The 18,789-nt window shown below is 43.3% G+C and overlaps 1 protein-coding gene across 2 annotated transcripts in view; it reads right to left on the bottom strand.

Annotated features, from left to right (window-relative positions):
- The window catches only part of wnt7bb (wingless-type MMTV integration site family, member 7Bb), a 31,753-nt gene extending 14,634 nt beyond the window's left edge, over positions 1 to 17,119 (bottom strand). The window contains exons 1-2 of one of the 2 annotated variants that reach the window (XM_004563824.3): positions 16,443 to 17,119; positions 9,295 to 9,521 (exon numbers count right to left, since the gene is read on the bottom strand). In XM_004563824.3, coding sequence (XP_004563881.1) covers positions 9,295 to 9,521; positions 16,443 to 16,513 — 298 coding nt within the window. In that variant the 5' untranslated portion in view covers positions 16,514 to 17,119. Of the gene's footprint in view, positions 1 to 9,294; positions 9,522 to 13,837; positions 14,334 to 16,442 lie in introns of those variants that run through there. The other variant, XM_004563823.3, reaches the window with a different exon arrangement.
- Positions 17,120 to 18,789: the final 1,670 nt, after the last annotated feature.

The raw sequence follows: 18,789 nt of genomic DNA, 5'->3' as shown, positions 1-18,789 counted from the left end.
CAGTGAATCGATGTCTCGTTCACTCTTGGCATACAGCTTGATGTCATCCATGTACAGGAGGTGGCTGACAACTGCTCCGTTCCGTAGTCGGTATCCGTAGCCAGTCCTGTTAATGATCTCACTGAGGGGGTTCAGGCCTATGCAGAACAGCAGTGGGGACAGAGCATCTCCTTGGTAGATCCCGCACTTGATGGTAACTTGTGCTATGGGCTTGGAGTTGGCCTCTAGTGTTGTACGCCACATCCCCATTGAGTTCCTGATGAAGGCTCTTAGGGTCCCATTGATCTTGTACAATTCTAGGCATTCCAGTATCCAGCTGTGGGGCATTGAGTCATAGGCCTTCTTGTAATCAATCCAGGCAGTGCACAGGTTGGTCAGTCTGGTCTTGCAGTCTCGGCTGATTGTTCTGTCTACCAGTAGCTGGTGTTTTGCACCTCTGGTATTCTTGCCAATTCCTTTCTGTGTCCCGCTCATGTATTGACCCATGTGCCTGTTCATCTTAGCCGATATGATGCCTGACAGGAGCTTCCATGTAGTACTGAGGCAGGTTATTGGTCGGTAGTTGGAGGGGACCGGTCCCTTCTTGGGGTCCTTGGGGATCAGGACCGTCCGGCCTTCAGTTAGCCATTCTGGGTGTCTTTCGTTAACTAGCAGCTGGTTCATTTGTGCTGCCAGACGCTCGTGGAGTGCAGTCAGCTTCTTCAGCCAGTAGGCGTGAACCATGTCGGGCCCTGGTGCTGTCCAACTCTTCATACTGGAGACCCTTTCTTGGATATCTGCCACTGTGATGGTTACTGGACCCTGTTCAGGGAGGTCGCTGTGGTCTGCCCTCAGATCCTCTAGCCACTGAGCATTGCCGTTATGGGTTGCATCCTTCTCCCATATGCTCTTCCAGTATTGCTCCGTCTCCAGCCTTGGTGGTGCTGTTCTCTTATTGTTCCCTTGCCACTGAGAGTACACCTTTGCTGGTTCTGTGGAGAACAGCTGGTTTATTCTCCTGCCTTCTATCTCTCTGGTGTACCTCCTCAAGCGGCTGGCCAAGGCTGTGAGTCTTTGCTTGGCAGTTTCCAAGGCCTCAGGTATGGACAGCTTGCTGTATTTCTTAGGCACCTTATTTGTCGCACCTTTCTGCAACTCCGTTAGTTGGCTAACCTCCCTCCGTGCTACTTTGATCTTGCCCTCTAGCCTCCTTCTCCATGGAGGGTACTGCCCCTTGTGGCTGTTCAACTTGTAGCCAAGCATCTCACTGATCACTGCTGCCGTATTGTAGATCAGCTTGTTAGTGTCGGTAATCGTGGTTGTAGGTATTGCCCGTAGTGCTGCATTAACATCATCTAGCAGACCTTCTGAGGGTACTTCACGTAATCTTGGTAACCGGCTACGGGGGATCCAGGTTTCAAGCTTGGCCATGATCCTATTTTTCAGGTCAGTTCCTCTCGCACTCAACGATCCTTCTCCTATCGCACTTGGGGCTATGTACCCAATCTCGGGTGGGGGTGATGATATCTCCCCCCTGACCTGGCGTCCTGACTCCTCCTTGCCGTAGCATTTGTGTTGTACCTCGTCAATCTCTAGCTGTGAGAGCAGTCCCTTCTTTCGAATGTTGGAACACTGAGCTACTAGTTGTTTCGCCGTCATTGTGGATGTTGGGTATCGAAGAATCCATAGGTCCCTCATCCTATTCATGTAGCCCCTTCCGCCGGGGTTACTTGCGTAGTAGCATTCCAACAACGCCCTGTTTTCGTCCCTTGCCCACCGATGCCTTCTTGTTCCAGTAGCCCACTTTTCGTCAGGGTGCCCTGGTTCCTCAACACCTGACGCGGACCTTGTTGATCCGGGCGACGTCCGAGCCGGCATGCCTTCATATTTATCTGTCTCGCTCATGTCTGCGGTAGGCTTGCTTAGCATAGGGGGTCTAGCCTTAGGACCCTTACTGGATACAGACGCCCCAGGCAGGAATCGAACTTGCGATCCTCTGTTCCAAAGGCGTGTAGTTTAACCACTACGCTATCCAGCTATATATATATATATATATATATATATATACATATATATATATGAGCAACAATGTGGAAAAGATGGTCCCACACAGTTTGTTTTTCTCTGATTATTGTATTTGGAGTGGGAAAAGACACCAAAAATGGTTCATCTGTTGCTTCTGGCACACTCCATTCTCTGTGAATTCAGGTTTTCTATAAAAACGGGAATGGTGTATATAACACTAAGCCAAAATTCCCAAACTTTTGTCAACCACATCCTCTTTGCACTTACTTATCCAACTCCACTGTGGATAAAAAAAACAGCCTCCCTCAGTTATGTCTGGCTCTTGGTGTCTGCAGTGACCTTTCCCCTCCTCCGAGAGGTAGCCCTGCCATCTCCAGCTCCCGATCAAGTATGTGCCTGTCCGGGGAGTTCTTTCCACACAAATGGTTTTCAATAAGCCTGCTGACTTAAACATCCTTTCTAGTGACTGGATGCTAGTTTGGTCCCTGCAGCCCTGTAGGTTCTAGCAGGTGGACTGACCACTACCTTCACCACAATGTTGATCCTGTGAGAGGAAATAGGTGAAAGAGAAAGAAGGAGGATGGCATGAACACACCTTTAATTCCCTGACACCTCTACACTACTCCCATTTCTTTTTTTCTCTTTCTCTCTTTTTTGTTTTTCCTGTAACCCACAGCTTGGGGCAACTTCTCTGCACCTGACAAAAAAAAAATAGAGAGAGACAGGGAGACAAAATGGGAAAAAAAATAATAAAAGGAGCACAGTGAAAAAGCAAAGGGGGGGGGGTCATGAAAGAAAAAAGACTTGCTTACATCTTTTCTTAAAAAGGTCTGATTGTTTCACTGTTCACTGTAGCAGTTGTGCACAGTTATACCTAGGTATGCTTAAATTTAAATTGTCGTAACAATAAAAAACTGTCGTGTTTCCTCGGCTCACCTGCTCAAGTGCTCCATCCATTCTTGTGCAATGAGCCAAAGGCAGAATGATTGAACTTTTGCAATAATTCACTAGCAGCACAATACAAGAAACCTCTTTCATGTGAAAAAGCGTGGATCAGGATGGTGACAAACTGGTTGGAAAGTCAAACAAAGAGTAACCAGAGCAGGCCATTTTATGACAAGGGGGCCAGTGTTGGCCTTTGATGCTGAGTGTAGCTGTTGAAAGGTGTCCATTTTCAGGCTCTAATCACTGACTTCAAGTGCATTGCAATTTGAACAGAGCTGTAAGGTATTCATAGGCATTTCTTTTTTTGTTTAAGTGAAGGGCATCTCTATTACAGGTAGTTAGCCAAAGGAATGTCTGATTGCACACAGGATGAGGCTTTACCAAGTCAAAACATGTCATTAAAAACAAGGGGAGAAGTTCAAATATGCTTTGATAGGGAGATCAATAACCAAAAGCTGCATTGATCACGGCTGATGAGCAGCATAAATGCAATAGAAAAATAAAGCCAGTTCACGCAGAATATGCATGCTAAGGCTGATTTATGTGGCACAGAACAACGAGATTTAACTTTTATGTGAAATCTGTAGCACGGCACTTAATTATGCACAGTAAATTGAAATCAACAAATCACGGCTACGGGATCGAGTCTTGACAGGAGTGTTTAAAATAGAATGATTCATTCAGAAAGCAGGCCAGATCGGAGCGGAGGGCAGACCACATTTGCCATTCTTATCCTGAAACCCCCTCTTTTTCCTCCTAAGCTGCTGATGGATGTGTTTCTAATTTTATTATTGGTTCTTAATAGACTGCAACAAGTCACTCAATAACACCCATTTCTGTTAGCACGGGATAATTCATTCCACATTTCTGAGGGCTGATGGCACTGGCTCATGCCAACGCTGTTAGCGGGGCACGGGGAAGAATGCTAAATCTGCTTTTGCAGAGGAAACAGAGACACACTCAAATTGCTGGTTTCAAATCTCCGCGCTGAGTTTACGGCGTTGTACTCCAATTTGTCAGTTGGTGCGTAATAAGCAAGCTCACACTTTTTGCAAAACAGTGGAAATGCTGAGCGGCAGAGCTGCAGGAGATATGTGGGTTCATTTTTTTGTTTTTTGTTTCAGTGCATCTACTGTAGAGTCTCGTGTCAGCAACAAAAGAGATGCCGGCAGCAGCCAACCTTGAAAACTTGAAATAAAAGTGAAGTAAATATCAAATAGACCATTTTTGAACCATCTCTGCTAAATGACGATATCTCAAGTCCTAAAAATCCACAATAGCCCAGTTATTAATGTGTGCTCCCTTGGAAAGCGAATGTAATATCTTGGACCAGCTCCAGAAGAGAAAGACTGCCTCCAAGAGAAGGCAGTACAGAGAGAGAATGCATAAGACTTGCGGTCGGTTGATCTTTACTTCTTGAAAAACTGCCGACATCTCCTCCCTTCAGTCCAGAACTAAGACTGCATCACTGAGCACGGGGGTGGGTGGGAGGTTTGGCGTTCATAATTTGGGGGGATTTGAACAAGGAACCTAAACAGGAGCAGAACGCGAACAGCTTTTCCCTCTACATTTGATTATGATGATGTTGGAATTTGCAGATTTGAAGCAGGGATCGGAACATTTTCTCCGAGGGGTGTATTCCATGATTTCATATGCCATGCTAAAGAATTCCATAATACATACGGACGCGGTTAGAAAACATGGTTACATCTTCAATCAAGGGCAATAGTCACTGGAAAAGATCACAATCGCGAAGGTTGCATGCAGGCTGCTGGCAGCTTGAAATTCAGGTGTTGAGAAAAAATACAGTCACCCGCTTCTCCCCTGTGTGTGCATGTGTGTGTGTGAGAGAGACAGGAGAGTAGCTGCGGTGTCGGTGGTTTCCTACGATGACCTAGTGGGACGCTACTAAACTAAAACAGAGCACTTAGATCGAATCCAGCAGCGTGCTTGATCTCATTTATTCAAAACGTAGTAATCACACACCTCTGTCTAGCAGTCGCTAGATTTAGGTTTAAAAACATAAATATTATTATATTAATACTCTGAGGTCTAAGTCATCATATACCCTAACCCGCGCTTTGGAAGAGCAGTGCCAACCATTGCTAGCAAACGGTGCTATGCAATATCAAACTAATGCAAATACATGAATCCCAAATATCTACTGAAATGATCTTACATATAACACTAAATGTGATTCACAGCTTACTCAGTATCATCGTCACATCTTTAAGTATCTAAAAGGCTTCTATGTTAGCTGTGTCCACAACATAGAAAACAAAAAGCATGGTTATTTTGTTGGGTTCTATCTATTTTTGTGGTGCAGGACTTCTATGCATTAAACATCAAATAGGTTATAGTATGAAGTCCGCACTTTTAACACAACTTGAAATGGAGACTCGGCGAGGCTGTATCTCCCTGCTAGACCATCTTAAATCAGTCCAGAGAGTTAAACCTATGAATAGAGAGGAGCTATCCTACTCCTTATGTACACACAGCAAGAAATTTTTACTGACAGGGATACCGAACTGGGGTTAAAATACATTACCGCTCAACACTGACACACAAACATTAATGTACAACACCATTCAAATTCTCAAACTCTTTGTGTATGACTCTAATTCTATTGTGATAATGTTTGGCACACGGGTTATAGGCTCACCTCACATAGCCAGCATGTTTCTATGAACGAAGGTGCAACATATGCTACCTTTTATGGTGCAAACACAGACCCGGAGGGAGAGATTTGGGTGATTCACAAGGTCATGATCAGAAGTAAAAACAGCATATTGCCAGACTTCAAGCTACACAGTTGCGGTCAGTCAGCATCGCATGACTAACTACTGGCCAATAAGTTTGCAGCAACAAGTTGTGGTTTAGATGCTACAATAGAGAGATGACCAGATGTTTTCCACACAGATTGCAACCATTTCCCAGTCCAAATGCTGACTTTAAGTAATCTGATTACATCTAAATTTTCCATGTTTTTTTTTAATGGAGGTACAATGTGAAATGTTCAATTCAATGGAATATACTTACTCTTTTTTTCACACTTGGATCAATGATAGTAAGAAATAACTGTTAAACAATTTCTTATTAAGTCTTTTGAGCTAGTTTCGCCTTCTAAAGTTTCAAAGGGATAAACTAGCAGCCTGCACAGACTTTTCTTTGAGGCATCAGCTCCTCGAAATGTGCAGCGTTTTCTCTGAACAAGAATCGATTTGGAACGATTACTATCCGGGTTCGCATGTCATGGTCCTCCAGTCCTCCTGTGTGCCTCCACCGTCTCTCTCTCTCTCTCTCTCTCTCTGTTGTGTCCTTGCTGCTCTGTGTGAGGGTGTGTTTACTTGCCTTACAGGGGCGGGATCCTCCTGGGATCCCCGCCCTCTCCTGGACACACCTGACTCAATCAGCACCAGTGGATCATCTGGCAATCAGCTGTTTGCTATTTAAGCTGGGACCTGACCTTCAGTCTTTGCCTTGGTGTTGTCTAACTGCAGTAGTGTTCATGTTGCCTCTCTGTTTCAGTTTATTTGCTGAAGCTTTCTAATGTGTCTTTTCCTGTGCCTAGGACGGCCCAGCGGAGTTCCAAAAGAGTGTTTGTTACTTGGCAGAGTGAGGAGATCGGGGACTTGGATTCATGCAACCTTCCATCCATTGGATTTTGTACATATTGGACTTTTGAACTAAGCACTTCAAAGACTTTGTATATAGCACTATCACCAACACTGTAAATATACTCACTGAACTTTCATTCCTGAGTCCTGCGTTTGAGCCCAGCCAGACAAACCATGACATTGCATCATTTGCAGAGATGCAGACTGAGAGGATTTGGTGTCACTGTACTGACACGCAGGGTGCCTTATAATATGTCCTCTTGCAGTTTACAAATGTGACGCAATCGAGCAAGCTGAAGCTCTACTGTCATGTGTTCTTTTGATGCGCCACTCTGTTCGCATAAATCTGCACAGTTCGGCCTGTTTTACTGCTCATTAACTTTGTGTGTGGTTCAAATATGACAATAGAAGATGGGGTGGGTAGGTGGGGGATTTTTATGGGGTTTATTTTCTAACATAAATGAGGGAAAATAAGTTGAAAAATAAGCCCCTGTTGGCTGGTTATTTTATTTATTCATTGAAAAACCCCAAATCTGCCTTGGGAATCCTAACTTAAATCAAGTTCCATGTTGGTCTAGAGGAAGACGTCATTGTAGGGATACTTTATTGAGAAGGCCACCAAGTCCCATCATTATAGAACAATCATGACAGGCCCAGCAGTCATCGGTCTCTGACTATAACTGGACGACCAACAGTGATGTGCTCAGTGCGGGCGCACGGAGCATTTATTTGTGCAGATCTACTATGGAAACCAAACAAGTTAACACCAAATTCAAATGGCGCCATTGCTAAATATATAATATAACATATAATAAACCAAAGAAGACCCCCTATTGGGTTGAATATATGTTTTAATAGTAAAATTTACTTTGGGTGAGCAGCATAATGCATGAAAACATTAATAGCCGTCACACAGAAATACACATGAGATGCGTCCAAAGAACCACTGCCGAATGCCATGTATAAATCTCCGAGTGCTTCAAAAGGCCATAAAAGACAAGAACAAAAGAAAGCGAAAAGGGGATGTTGTTGAGGAAAACAACATGAGCTTCATTACCAAAGAAAGCGCCACATTCACAACAAAGAAAAAAAATGCTTTTGCTAAAAGGAGCTGGAGCTAATTCAGCTGCTGCTTAAGAGGAGGGATTGTGAACAGAGCCACTGGATTAAATGTGCAGCCCAACCGCAACGTAATAGCAACAAAGCATCTAAATGAAAGGAAATATATAAAAGTCCCTGTAAAACAAAAGCAGCGCAAAAGAGATTTGCAGAAGTTTGAGAAGTCCCTCAAGCAAAAGCATTTTAAAATGTAAACGTTTGCCCTCTTTTGGGGCTTTTTCTGCCTATATGAGAACACTCAAGTGAACCAGCCAGGCATGGACACAACCAATTTAGCCCAATTAACAACAGATGTGTCCATCTATTTCGGTTTGACATGAGTTCTCTGCAATAACACGATTAGCTGTCTCTTCATTTGCCGTCTCGTTTTCCATCCATACGCTTTCCCCATCAGAGCTGCACTTCTTTTCGGTAGCTTTTCCACAATTTTGGACACAGCCAGCTATGGCAGGCATGCTGCTAACCAACACCCCACACTGCACAAACTACATCAGCGAATCAGCTGCAGGGAACACTAGAGAAACAGCATTTTTTCAGCTGAGAATGAGGAGCAGCAAAAGATGGGGTGGAATCAGCGGTATGCGAGATCCTCTTGAGCAACATGAATGGTTATACAATAGAAAATCAAAAGAGACTGCGCATTACTGGTTTGAGTTTGAACTGACTGTGTGATGTGTGCAGCTTGGGTTTGGCTTGTTACGAGCCATATTTCATGGGGTTCAGAGGGTCAGGGCCTGGTACCACATTTTTGATGCTCTCGTGGCACTGTTTCATAAAACTGGGACAATAAAGATGCATTATGTAACTTCTTGTTTAATAAGAAAATTACTGGTATTATTGTTGTCAGCTACATTGCCATTACCAAATTAATAGTTGCGATTGCAGGCAGAGAAAGAAATTTACCACCATCTGCTCAGCATCGCACAACTTTGAGGCTACACAAAGCCTCAAAGCTGTAGTTCCCGTTTTGTATCATACTTTCATTGTTAAGTTGACTGGAAAGTCACAAATCCATAGTAGTGTACAACAGTGCCTCAAATGGTTTGTTCCTCTGTCTTATTAAGACGGTGTATCGCTCACCTTTAAGTTATATTCAAACCAACGTAATACCAAATCCATAGTTATTATGAGTGAGTGCATTTTTGTAGTGAAGTACTATGTCTATAAATTTATTTGGGAAAGTGTGCCACTAATGTAAAATATCATTTAAGCTGTATTGTTAAGTATCTTTGTGTATCAAAATCCGATTATAAGATTTTGGCTGTTTTAGCTTTTCTTTCTAACTGGTGTACATTAGTGGGATGTCTAAGACTTTTATTTAATCTCTTCTGCATAGAATACGGTTATTATGATTTTTTCCACCAGAGTCCTGTAGGGTAGCAGACCGTAACACTGAACCTAACTTTAGCAAACAAAAACCTAACCCCAATCCAAAGGTCTTACACTGATTCAATTTGCTCATTAAAGACGTGATCAGTGGCAAAAGTTCCTTGCAGCGCCATAAGCAAAGCCTGTGTAAGTCTATCGCATGCACAGCCATACAGAGCACACAGATATGGATACAGGAACACACTATCCCGCTTCAATTTGTGAAAGAACGCAGACTAACCTACTCGCAGCTCCTGACCGAAGACTGTTCTTTCTCCCAGCGCCGAACAGTTCCAGCGTCCATATCGGAACTGGTATTGACACTCATTGATGCCCATCTGGGCCCCTTCGCCCACAACAATTATGGCGTCCGGGCGGCTCTGGCAGATGGCCCGCTGGCGAGGTGCCAGCCCTGGGATCTTGTTGCAGATGATGTTGGCACCCAGAGCCACCACTGAGGACAGGGCCCTGCCGAAGTAAGAAAAACACACCGCCACACACGCAGACATGCATTCATACGCAGAGGCATGGATGCATGCATGCGTTGTCGCACACACACACACACACACACACACACACAAACAAACTCAGTTAGAGCCTCCAGAGGACGGTGAGATTTACTCACTTTCACGAGACTCTCCAGAACAGGATTCAATTCAGCCCGTGATTGATGCACATTCCATAGTAAAGTGAAAGCTGTACTGCACGAGAGTATTACTATTTAATGGATTAAAGGTAAATGAAAAACCTGAGAGCTTAATCCAACATAAGAAATATAAAAAATAAAAATAAAAAATGTTAAAAACAGCCCAGAGAGAGACAAGAAGATGCTTATTTGGCTGTTCACAACAGCATTCCCCAGTGGTTTGGAAGACGTGAGTTTAAGTAATTTGTTTGGATTTTTGTGTCAATTGTTAGGTAACATACTGGTGTGAATGGCTTCCAGACTTGTATACCCACTGTGCAGACCTCCTCGGTGCCTGATGGCACAGTTGCAGAAATCGCTTTTTTAACCAAATCTCATATAAAGTACGATTTGTATGATTTGTGTAATTACAGTATGCGTTTGAAGAATACTTGGGGTGTAAATTGCCCATAAATTTCATGAGAGGCTTTGCATTGAACACATGTAAGGTTTTCAGCACTGGTTTTCTCCAATCCTAAAGTGGTCAGTCTTGTATGACCCAGGACATGTCCTTATTGGTTCACCTCAAACACACAACAGCATATTTGATAGGTACAACGGCATATTTTCAAGATGGCTTTATGGCCACTGGGAACACCAAAACAGATTACAAAAAAAAAGAAGAAGAAGAAGAAGAAAAAGAAAAACACAGACTTTCTCCAAGATTCTGTTTATAGCCCTTGAAACCATGTAGATACATACTTTTCAAACATGTCAGGGACAGGGAGCCATAAATGAGCGCGGAGGCAAACACCGCCTTTGAAGTATGACGTCGACCTCCGAAGTATTGACCACAAACGGGGCAAACTAACACAGGCGAGCTGTGTGTCAGCGAAAAGAAATGGCAACATATATAAGGGGTGAAATGGAAGAATGGATGAAGGAGACGAAGAGAGAGGGAGAGACTGGGAGAAACAGAGCTCTAGGAGATGTCGATTTTAGAGCTCGGAGCACACTCTCGTTCTGAGAAGCCCTGACTTAGAGCGTGGATTTGAGTCGGGATAGCTAAAAACCTCTCGGACGACTGTGTTCTCTTTTCTGATTGTTGTTTAAGTTCCTACGCAATGGAAGAACAACATAAATCTCAATTTCAAAGACAAACTTTAGAATAAATCCTAACTGCAGTGGGGCGAGTATCTGTTACCAAACACAGGGCTACACACATTGTCTTGGTGGAGTATAACATTGAAAAGGGACATGCAAAATGGGTATGCTTGTTGATTTTAGAAACGCTTCACTTGAACTCGCCATAAATCAATCAATGTCAACATGTTAGGATACACGTTTTCATATAGAATAGAAGCCCGATGTTTATTAGACAGAAGAAGAAAAAAAAGAAGAAGAATTAAATTTGGTCTGCGAAACGTGTGCATCACTACACTAGATGCAAACTTATCTAACAGGTATTTAACTTCTAAAAAATAATCATATAAAATTTTTTTTAAAATCCCCTGTTAGAAAGAAAAAAGGACATTCATCAGGTGCCTTCTGCATTCGCAGCGAACACTACAGCCTGCTGCTTCTTTCAATCCTGCTTTGCTTTCTCAGCTGTAAAGTAGCTCGAACTTCTCTGACCCTCTTTGACCCTCCGCTGCATACACGGTAGTTCATGGCAACGACGACATCCAGTTTGTCCAAAAGTGAAAGGTGGGCTCATTAAGTTTAATGTGCAACTAGAGAAATTTGCTTCCTTCCATAATGAACATTAGAGATGAATAAGGTCAGTTTGCGATAAAAATCCAACACAAGCGTCGAGGTGATAATTTTTAGCTCTGTCAAAGAAACCTCTTTTCAGCCTCCTTTGTTAGCTCTTTCTCATGTCCTTCACATGCTAATTTGCACAATCACAGTCTACCATGGGCAAACCCGACCAACAGACAACACCAAACAGAGAATTCCAGGGCTAAGCTTTTAAATCCCCGCATCATCAAAGTGCACAAATGCAAATCTGTTTGCTTAGTGTATGCTCTGTGTGTGCCAGCAGCTTGGGGGACAGCTCACCCACAGCCACACAGATCTCCAATAAGATAGACTGTCAACATGAACTTAAAAGTAAGCTGATGCATTTCAAAGCCCCGGCCTGTATAGCTTCCTCAGGTTTACAGGATGAGAGTCGATGCAAAAGTTGTGTCTTTTCATGCAAACTGTGTGCTGTTTAATCGACTAATGGCAGCGTCACTGGATTGTGGTTTAGCAGTGATGCTGCAGAGAGATGAGAGGAAAGGTGGGTTTTAATTTTAAAGCAGCAGGTGGAAAGTCTGATCATGTTACCACAAACCGTACAGAAACCTAAAACATTTAGAGTCCACCGTTAATTGCTCTTTCTATTCTGATTTTTAAGCTGGTAAAGCTGATTTTTCATTAATAATTTAACCTTAGCGCTGATAAAACATGATCATTTCCATGTTACATTGATCCCAAAAACTTCAAGACTAAAACAGTCACCAGGAAATGTAAATGAAACACTACTTTAGGTCAGTGTGAAGTCATTACTGTGGAAGAGCTTAAATCTTAACTGTGGTGAGGAGCTTAAAGATTCCATCACAGTGCAGTGTGGTGGCCTTAAGAGGAACTATCATCTGCGTCATGGCATTCAGTTTGCTTACAGCCACCTGCTTCATCACATTGAACACTTTGAACCTAACTGACAGGCTGTTACGTTCCCAGGCGTGTTTTCTACAAGAGGAAGGCCCTCGCAAAAATGCCCGAGGCACAACTTACTCAAGTCAAGTGAATAAATACTCTCCTTATTCCCCCCACCACACACACACAGACACATTAACAGCAAATCTAGCAGCATTTATAAATTTTAGCATTTTAGAGTGGTTTTACTTAAAACAAAATCCCTTACACGCCCACAGTTTTCAGACTGTTTCCACAGGCGAGGTGTGCAGTGACTCCAAAGGACTATATGGATATATACTTTGGCTCGGGGTGTATTTACTGCCCACAAAAAACTTGTTTTTACAGTTTTACATGCCAAAACATTTCCTGTATAGTTTTGATGAAGGGGTATTGTATTATTTTGAATCTATGTTTAAATGTTCTCCACGTGGCCTATCCTGCGGTTAATACACCGCTGAAAACATAGTTAAATAATCCAAACAAATAATGGTATGTAACTTTGATGTGCAAGCCATATACTTAGCAGCGTAGCCTACTTTTGTCTGAACCCCCCCAAGGAGAAAAAAAAAACACATCTATTCCAGCATCAGGTTTGGGGTCTCCGGGCAGCAAAGGATGGAGCAAAGGACCATGTAATTATTTTGGAAACTTTAAGAAAGCCGCCGTTCTGCGAAATACTTTTAATCCAGAGCTCAGCGCATTGCGGTGCCAATCACGTACGTGTTGCATAGGGGATAGTTTAAGATGTGGGCTCAAACGGTAACATCAAAATATTTGAAATCGGGGAGAGGTGAGGTAATGCGTGGTAGTCTTTCGCTCGCTCTGGCAGGTTAAAGGTGCTTCCATGCGTAAAAATGACCCACGTTGCGCGAAGTTTTTCTCACAAGGGGAAGAAAACAGAATCTCCGCATCTAATTGTCTTGAACATCTCTGCCACTCAGTGGCCAAAATGGACCAATGTTGCAGTTCCTACAGTATTATTTTTCCTCGATTTTGTAAAATGTTTTAAATCCAACAGCCTGACCCAAACGAGCCCTACTTACTCCGCAGACATGCTCGCTGAGGGGATGGCACATTAGAGCGTTGAGCTTTACGCCAAATTACTGCTTTCCCACGTGGACCCGGGTGTTTCTACTGATGAGTATTATCTTTTTTCTTCTTTCTTTTTAGTTTGGATAACATTAGTTCAGTTGAACAATCAAATATGCCGCCTGAGCTGCACTTCTGTTAGACCCGGTCCGTGTTCGATACAGTTTGATATCACGGTGTAAATAACTCTGACCTGAGGATGAGGGATGAGCGAAATAATCCACTTTTATCGGCTTTTGAATATTGGGGCGAAGAAAATATATCCCCTATTGAGAAGACTGAGGGTTGTGAGAGGAGGAAAGCCTAACCCGTGCATCTTTGTGTTGCTGAGGATGAGAGCGCGCACCCTGTGGAGTGAAGGACTCGTTAATTGGCTCGAACTTACAGGTAGCTGCCACTCGTCAGGATCAGGAAAATCTGCGGGTAGTAGACTGACAGCAGTACACTGCGCGACGAGAAGAGGATCATGATGACATTGAGCAAAACGGCCACGCTCGGTTTGAGTGAGACGAGACGGACTACGATGAGAGGAGGAGGGATAAAAAAAAACCTTCTTTAATCCCGGGCTTTAAATCCCCTTTTCCGCACAAAAATAAAAAAATAAAACTCGCTCTGCGTCGCCTTGTGTTTGCGCAGCGACTCTACGCAGCTCCAAGCTCCCAGGGCCGTGTGTGCGCCGAGATTGGCTCTGTCATCTCTCAGCAGCGGAGGTTGTTACACAGTACTGTGGGTTCCCGAGCCGGAATGATGATGGTTTTAGGGATTTTGCATGGCAGAAAAGTGCCTCTCTCCGCTCTCATGAGAGTCGTGCCTGCCATTGGGCAGGGAGAGACACTGCTATCCGCCCACTTTGCCACAGTGGGACAATAGGGTGACACTCATCTGATTCCCGTTGGACAGTGCTAAAGGTTTCATTCATCATTATCACCCCCTCCCCACCTACCGACACAGCCACACAGCCCCGCAACCTCCACCCCCAACCCCACCATCCAGCCAAAAATAAACAAACACAGAGGCTGGCTGCTTCAGCCTCACACCATCAGCGAGGCTCCATGTGTAAGAAATCAGCGCACGTCTTGGCAGGATGTGTCATTTTGAATCAACAAGTTGGCATCACGTTAACGAAGTGACTCTATCTATCTATCTGTCTGTCTGTCTGTCTGTCTGTGAATGGCAGATATGATTCTAGCTATTTTTCCATGCTGCTGTAAAGAAATGTCTTTGTCTGCTGTGACATTTCCATGGAAACATAAAGCATAATTCCCAGAAGCCAAACAGGGGTTCAGTGACCTTATTCTATCCTGCGGCAACACTATAACATTTCTATAGGTGTCTATAATATTTCTGCTCTGCCTACCTGTCTGCTGCGCTCTGTTGGCTGTCATCCTATTTTGAGACCCTGCTCTGAGGCAGGGTTTTCTCAGGGTGCAGGATTGATGGAAGTAAAGGCTTAAAAACTGCACTATTGTTGCCATAAACTGAATTTTTCTTTTCTTTTTTTCTTTTTTCTTTTTTTTCTGACATGGTTTGGTGAGTGGAAGCTTTTTTTTATCTTCTCAACATCGTGACTTTCACTCAACACCTGCAGGCTCCAGTTATTGTACACAAAGAGGGTACCATGAAAGACTTAGCCGGAGTAAAAGGATGGAAGGAATGAGCTAACTGCTCAGGATTAGTAAACAATAAGACAAGAGACCCCATAAAGGAGCTACTGTCATGTGACATGAACCCCGTGTGAAATCTGAAGTCAGTTCACGAGGTTCTGTCTATTTGATTCGTTTCGACCGCGCGAATCTCCGAGATTTGCGCAGTCGGAGCATTAACATCAAGCTGCAGGGGCCCAATCGTTCCATTTTACAGCTGAAAATGTGAGACAGGATAAGATCAGATCTACTTAACTGCCATTATAAGCACAAGCATACAACAAAGTTAGAAGCACTCCTGAACTTGATGTATATGACAAACATAAACAGTCTTACTATTAGAATAAAAGAGTCATAAATACATGTTCTATACTATTATGTGGTGTGGTCGTGTGTGACTGGTACCAGCTTTCATTTTTAATTATTAACTTTTATTTATTTCTTGGGCAATTGCTTAGAATTAACCCACTAAGCAAATGCAGAGTGGCTTAAAAACAACAGAACCTGTTATAAAGTCTACTTTTTATAACGTAGGTCCTGCTTTTGCTCTGATTCGGTTGGATCTGTCTCCTCTGCAGCGCAACGTTCCCGGTAGGCAGGGCTGCACAGGACCCCTGGGCCTTATTATGGCTATAGCAGCTAATTTATATTGGTTTCAGTGTATTGGATTCAGATGGGTTAGAACATGTACTCTTCGACTCACTGAGCATTTCACTAATAATTAATGTTTTATTAACAGTATGATGTTAAAAATGCGCAAAAAAAAACCCGAACTTCTGCTTATCTTCCTGGAGATCCTAACACGATCATGCCCGAGAGGCAGCAGAGAAGGAAGGCATGGACGTCCTTCTGTGTTTATGTATCAAGGTGAGGTATTGCAAAACAGGTAAAAACTCCGTCTGGGCAATGGAATGTGGAACTACAACTCAGTCTGCCGCTATTAATGAAGGTATGCAGGGCCGAGCTGAATCCGAGGCAGAGACAGCGGCTCAAATGATCCTCTGCAACAAAGCAGGAGTACCAGGAGGTGAATTAAATAAGCTTCTGTGGTAAACGCCGATCGATCGTACTGTCCGTTGGTACAAGAACAGACCTGCAATTTTTTTACGCATAACACCCCTCTCCAAGCTATAGCTGTGCACTTTGATGATGCAATGATTCTTACATGTTTAAACACACCTGGTTTTACTTTTTCATCCTCATACTTCACTCTAAGGTCAGAGGGCAGTCGAATCTTTCCTCTACAATGCTTTTCCCCTCTGAAGCGTGCCTGACTATCGCAACGAATTTCACACCGAGGCTCGCGGGCTACAGTGTCTCGATAAGTAACAACGACAAAAAACTCACCCAAGTCTGAGGTATATGATGCCAAAACACAGGAACACGTAGAGACTCCGTCTTCGGAGGGTTTCGTGCATGATCGTTGCCACTTTGTCCGGAGGCCATGCACTATAACATAAAGTGGCCACGCTTTCCGTTCACATTGGCAGGTTTCTTAGCCCTTCCAGATGCACGTGTACCGTCTGTTTCCCGCGACATCTAGCATAAGCTCCTTGGAAATAATCGACCGTGCGAAATCCATGGTCCGCGAGTACAGGTGAGATGCTGATGACGACCTGAAAGGTGGTTAAGAACTCCAAAATGAAACTCGAGAGAGGTTCGGACTTGAAAGGTGAATGAGTTCTTGGAGGAAGTGCCTCCTATTCGTCCTTACTTTGACGGTAAAACCTAATTAACAATTCCTACTTGCTGTGCCTTGCAGGTAGAAAGAGAGCGAGAGAGGGGGGAATAGTTGCGCATACTGCAGTGTCCTAAAAGAAAAGGAAAAAAACGCGGATTTCGTGGTGTTTAAAGCTTTGGAACATCGCTGCTTCTATATTTTGAAGACATCTTAAACACAGACCACGTTACTAACTTGCAACCGCCAGGTAGTCTAATACAGGTAACAAAAGGGCTCCTTGCCTCCTCCTCCTCCTGCAGCATGGATATGCAGAGGATGGGACGGGCTTCAGTGCTGAGCTCAACACGTGCAGTTGTTGTATGGAAAACTAAAAGGAACGAAGTGAAATGGCCTTTTATAGGCCTGTAGCCCCGGCTAGGCGCTTGCAACATTAGGCATTGCCCCACAAGTGATGGGCTACACCACAACAGTAAGCCCCATAAAATGAAGCAGAGGAGGAATGGCTTTCCAGCTGTTTGAGTGAAAAAAAAAATACCACTGCATGACTAATAATTAATAATAATGAACTGGTTCAGTAGGATTCTGTCAGTGATTTTGATTAACAGTGAAGTGCATGAACAAAAAAACATAAACAAAACCTCAATATTCGCATTTCTTGCCTATGAGCCAGGGTGATGTGAATTTTGAGCAGATATTCAGACTATGGAGTTAAATCCTTTGGGACTCCCTCTGGTGGCAAAAGGACACACACATACACACACACACACACACACACACACAGATAGATAGATAGATAGATAGATAGATAGATAGATAGATAGATAGATAGATAGATAGATAGATAGATAGATAGATAGATAGATAGATAGATAGATATGCCACTTTACATGTCCTGCTTGTTTTTGGTTACTGGAGAAAATGTAATAAAACTGATAATCTGACGAGGCCACTCCAGTCTTAGAATTTACCTTAGTTCACTTTCAGGCACAACTGATCATATTTGATCAGAGTGATTTATTTACTTACTTACTTTAGCTAGTCACAGTCCAAGGAACCCTTTTTCTCTTTACTCTTTAAATTTTATTGTCCCTGGTATGTTTCTCTAAAGAACGCATAAACCATCAGTTCAGTATATTTCCAAAGAAAGTACATGAAAAATAGCTAACGTGTTGTAATAATGATGCCATAAACTAAAATTACAGACATGAGCTATCTGAGCACAGAGACTGTCGGGCTGTTGTTCGCCACGAGAAACAGACAAAACCGCAGAGACCTTTGTTTCAAGACATCCCTGCATTGTGGTTTCAAGGCCTTTTCCTTCAAAACATGCCCATCAAAATTCCAGATGGAATTTAGAAATAATGAAAGTCAACATGCAGGCCCAGGGTGACATAAAAAAGACATGTTTTTGATGTCTGCCCTGTAAAAGATGGTCTTGTTTGTCTTCAAAATATACATAACTCATAGGCCTGGGTGGAGATGGTCCTGTTTAGTTTAATTAAAATGTTCAAAGGACTGACTCGTTTTTTTTTGTTTTTTTTTTGTTTTTATTGAAGCAAGGCTCAAGACCCAGGACAGTGTGCGTCAGCATTGTTTGTCACTCGCCATTGTCATCACAGACGTGTCACACGCATCCAAACCGGCGAACACATTCCCGTGCGCACTAACACACACTCCTCGTCCCTCTGCATCCATGCAGTAAATCTGCGTACGGAGCCACAAATTAAACCGTTAGACACAAGCACTGCGGACACACACAGAGAATCTCTCACACACTGAAGCACTTGGGTGGCATGTGGAAGATCTTGTGACACACTGTTTATTTAACTTCAAAAAGAGGAGGCAGGGATGACAGCATTTAGGTCAACGAGGACATATCAATCTGCGTAAGTCATACGCCACATCACTGCCTCCGCTTTGTGCTGGATTTCAGGGCCATTGTATTCGAAATATTTCCATTTGCAGCCTCTTGAAAGGCAGTCACTGTCTTTGCTCTGTGCTTGCCATTTTTCT

The sequence above is a fragment of the Maylandia zebra genome, linkage group LG7, assembly GCF_041146795.1.
Source record: "Maylandia zebra isolate NMK-2024a linkage group LG7, Mzebra_GT3a, whole genome shotgun sequence".
In the NCBI taxonomy this organism is placed as follows: Eukaryota; Metazoa; Chordata; class Actinopteri; order Cichliformes; family Cichlidae; genus Maylandia; species Maylandia zebra.
The sequence above is the reverse complement of the archived record's forward strand: the minus strand, read 5'-3'. Positions and strand labels throughout refer to the sequence as shown.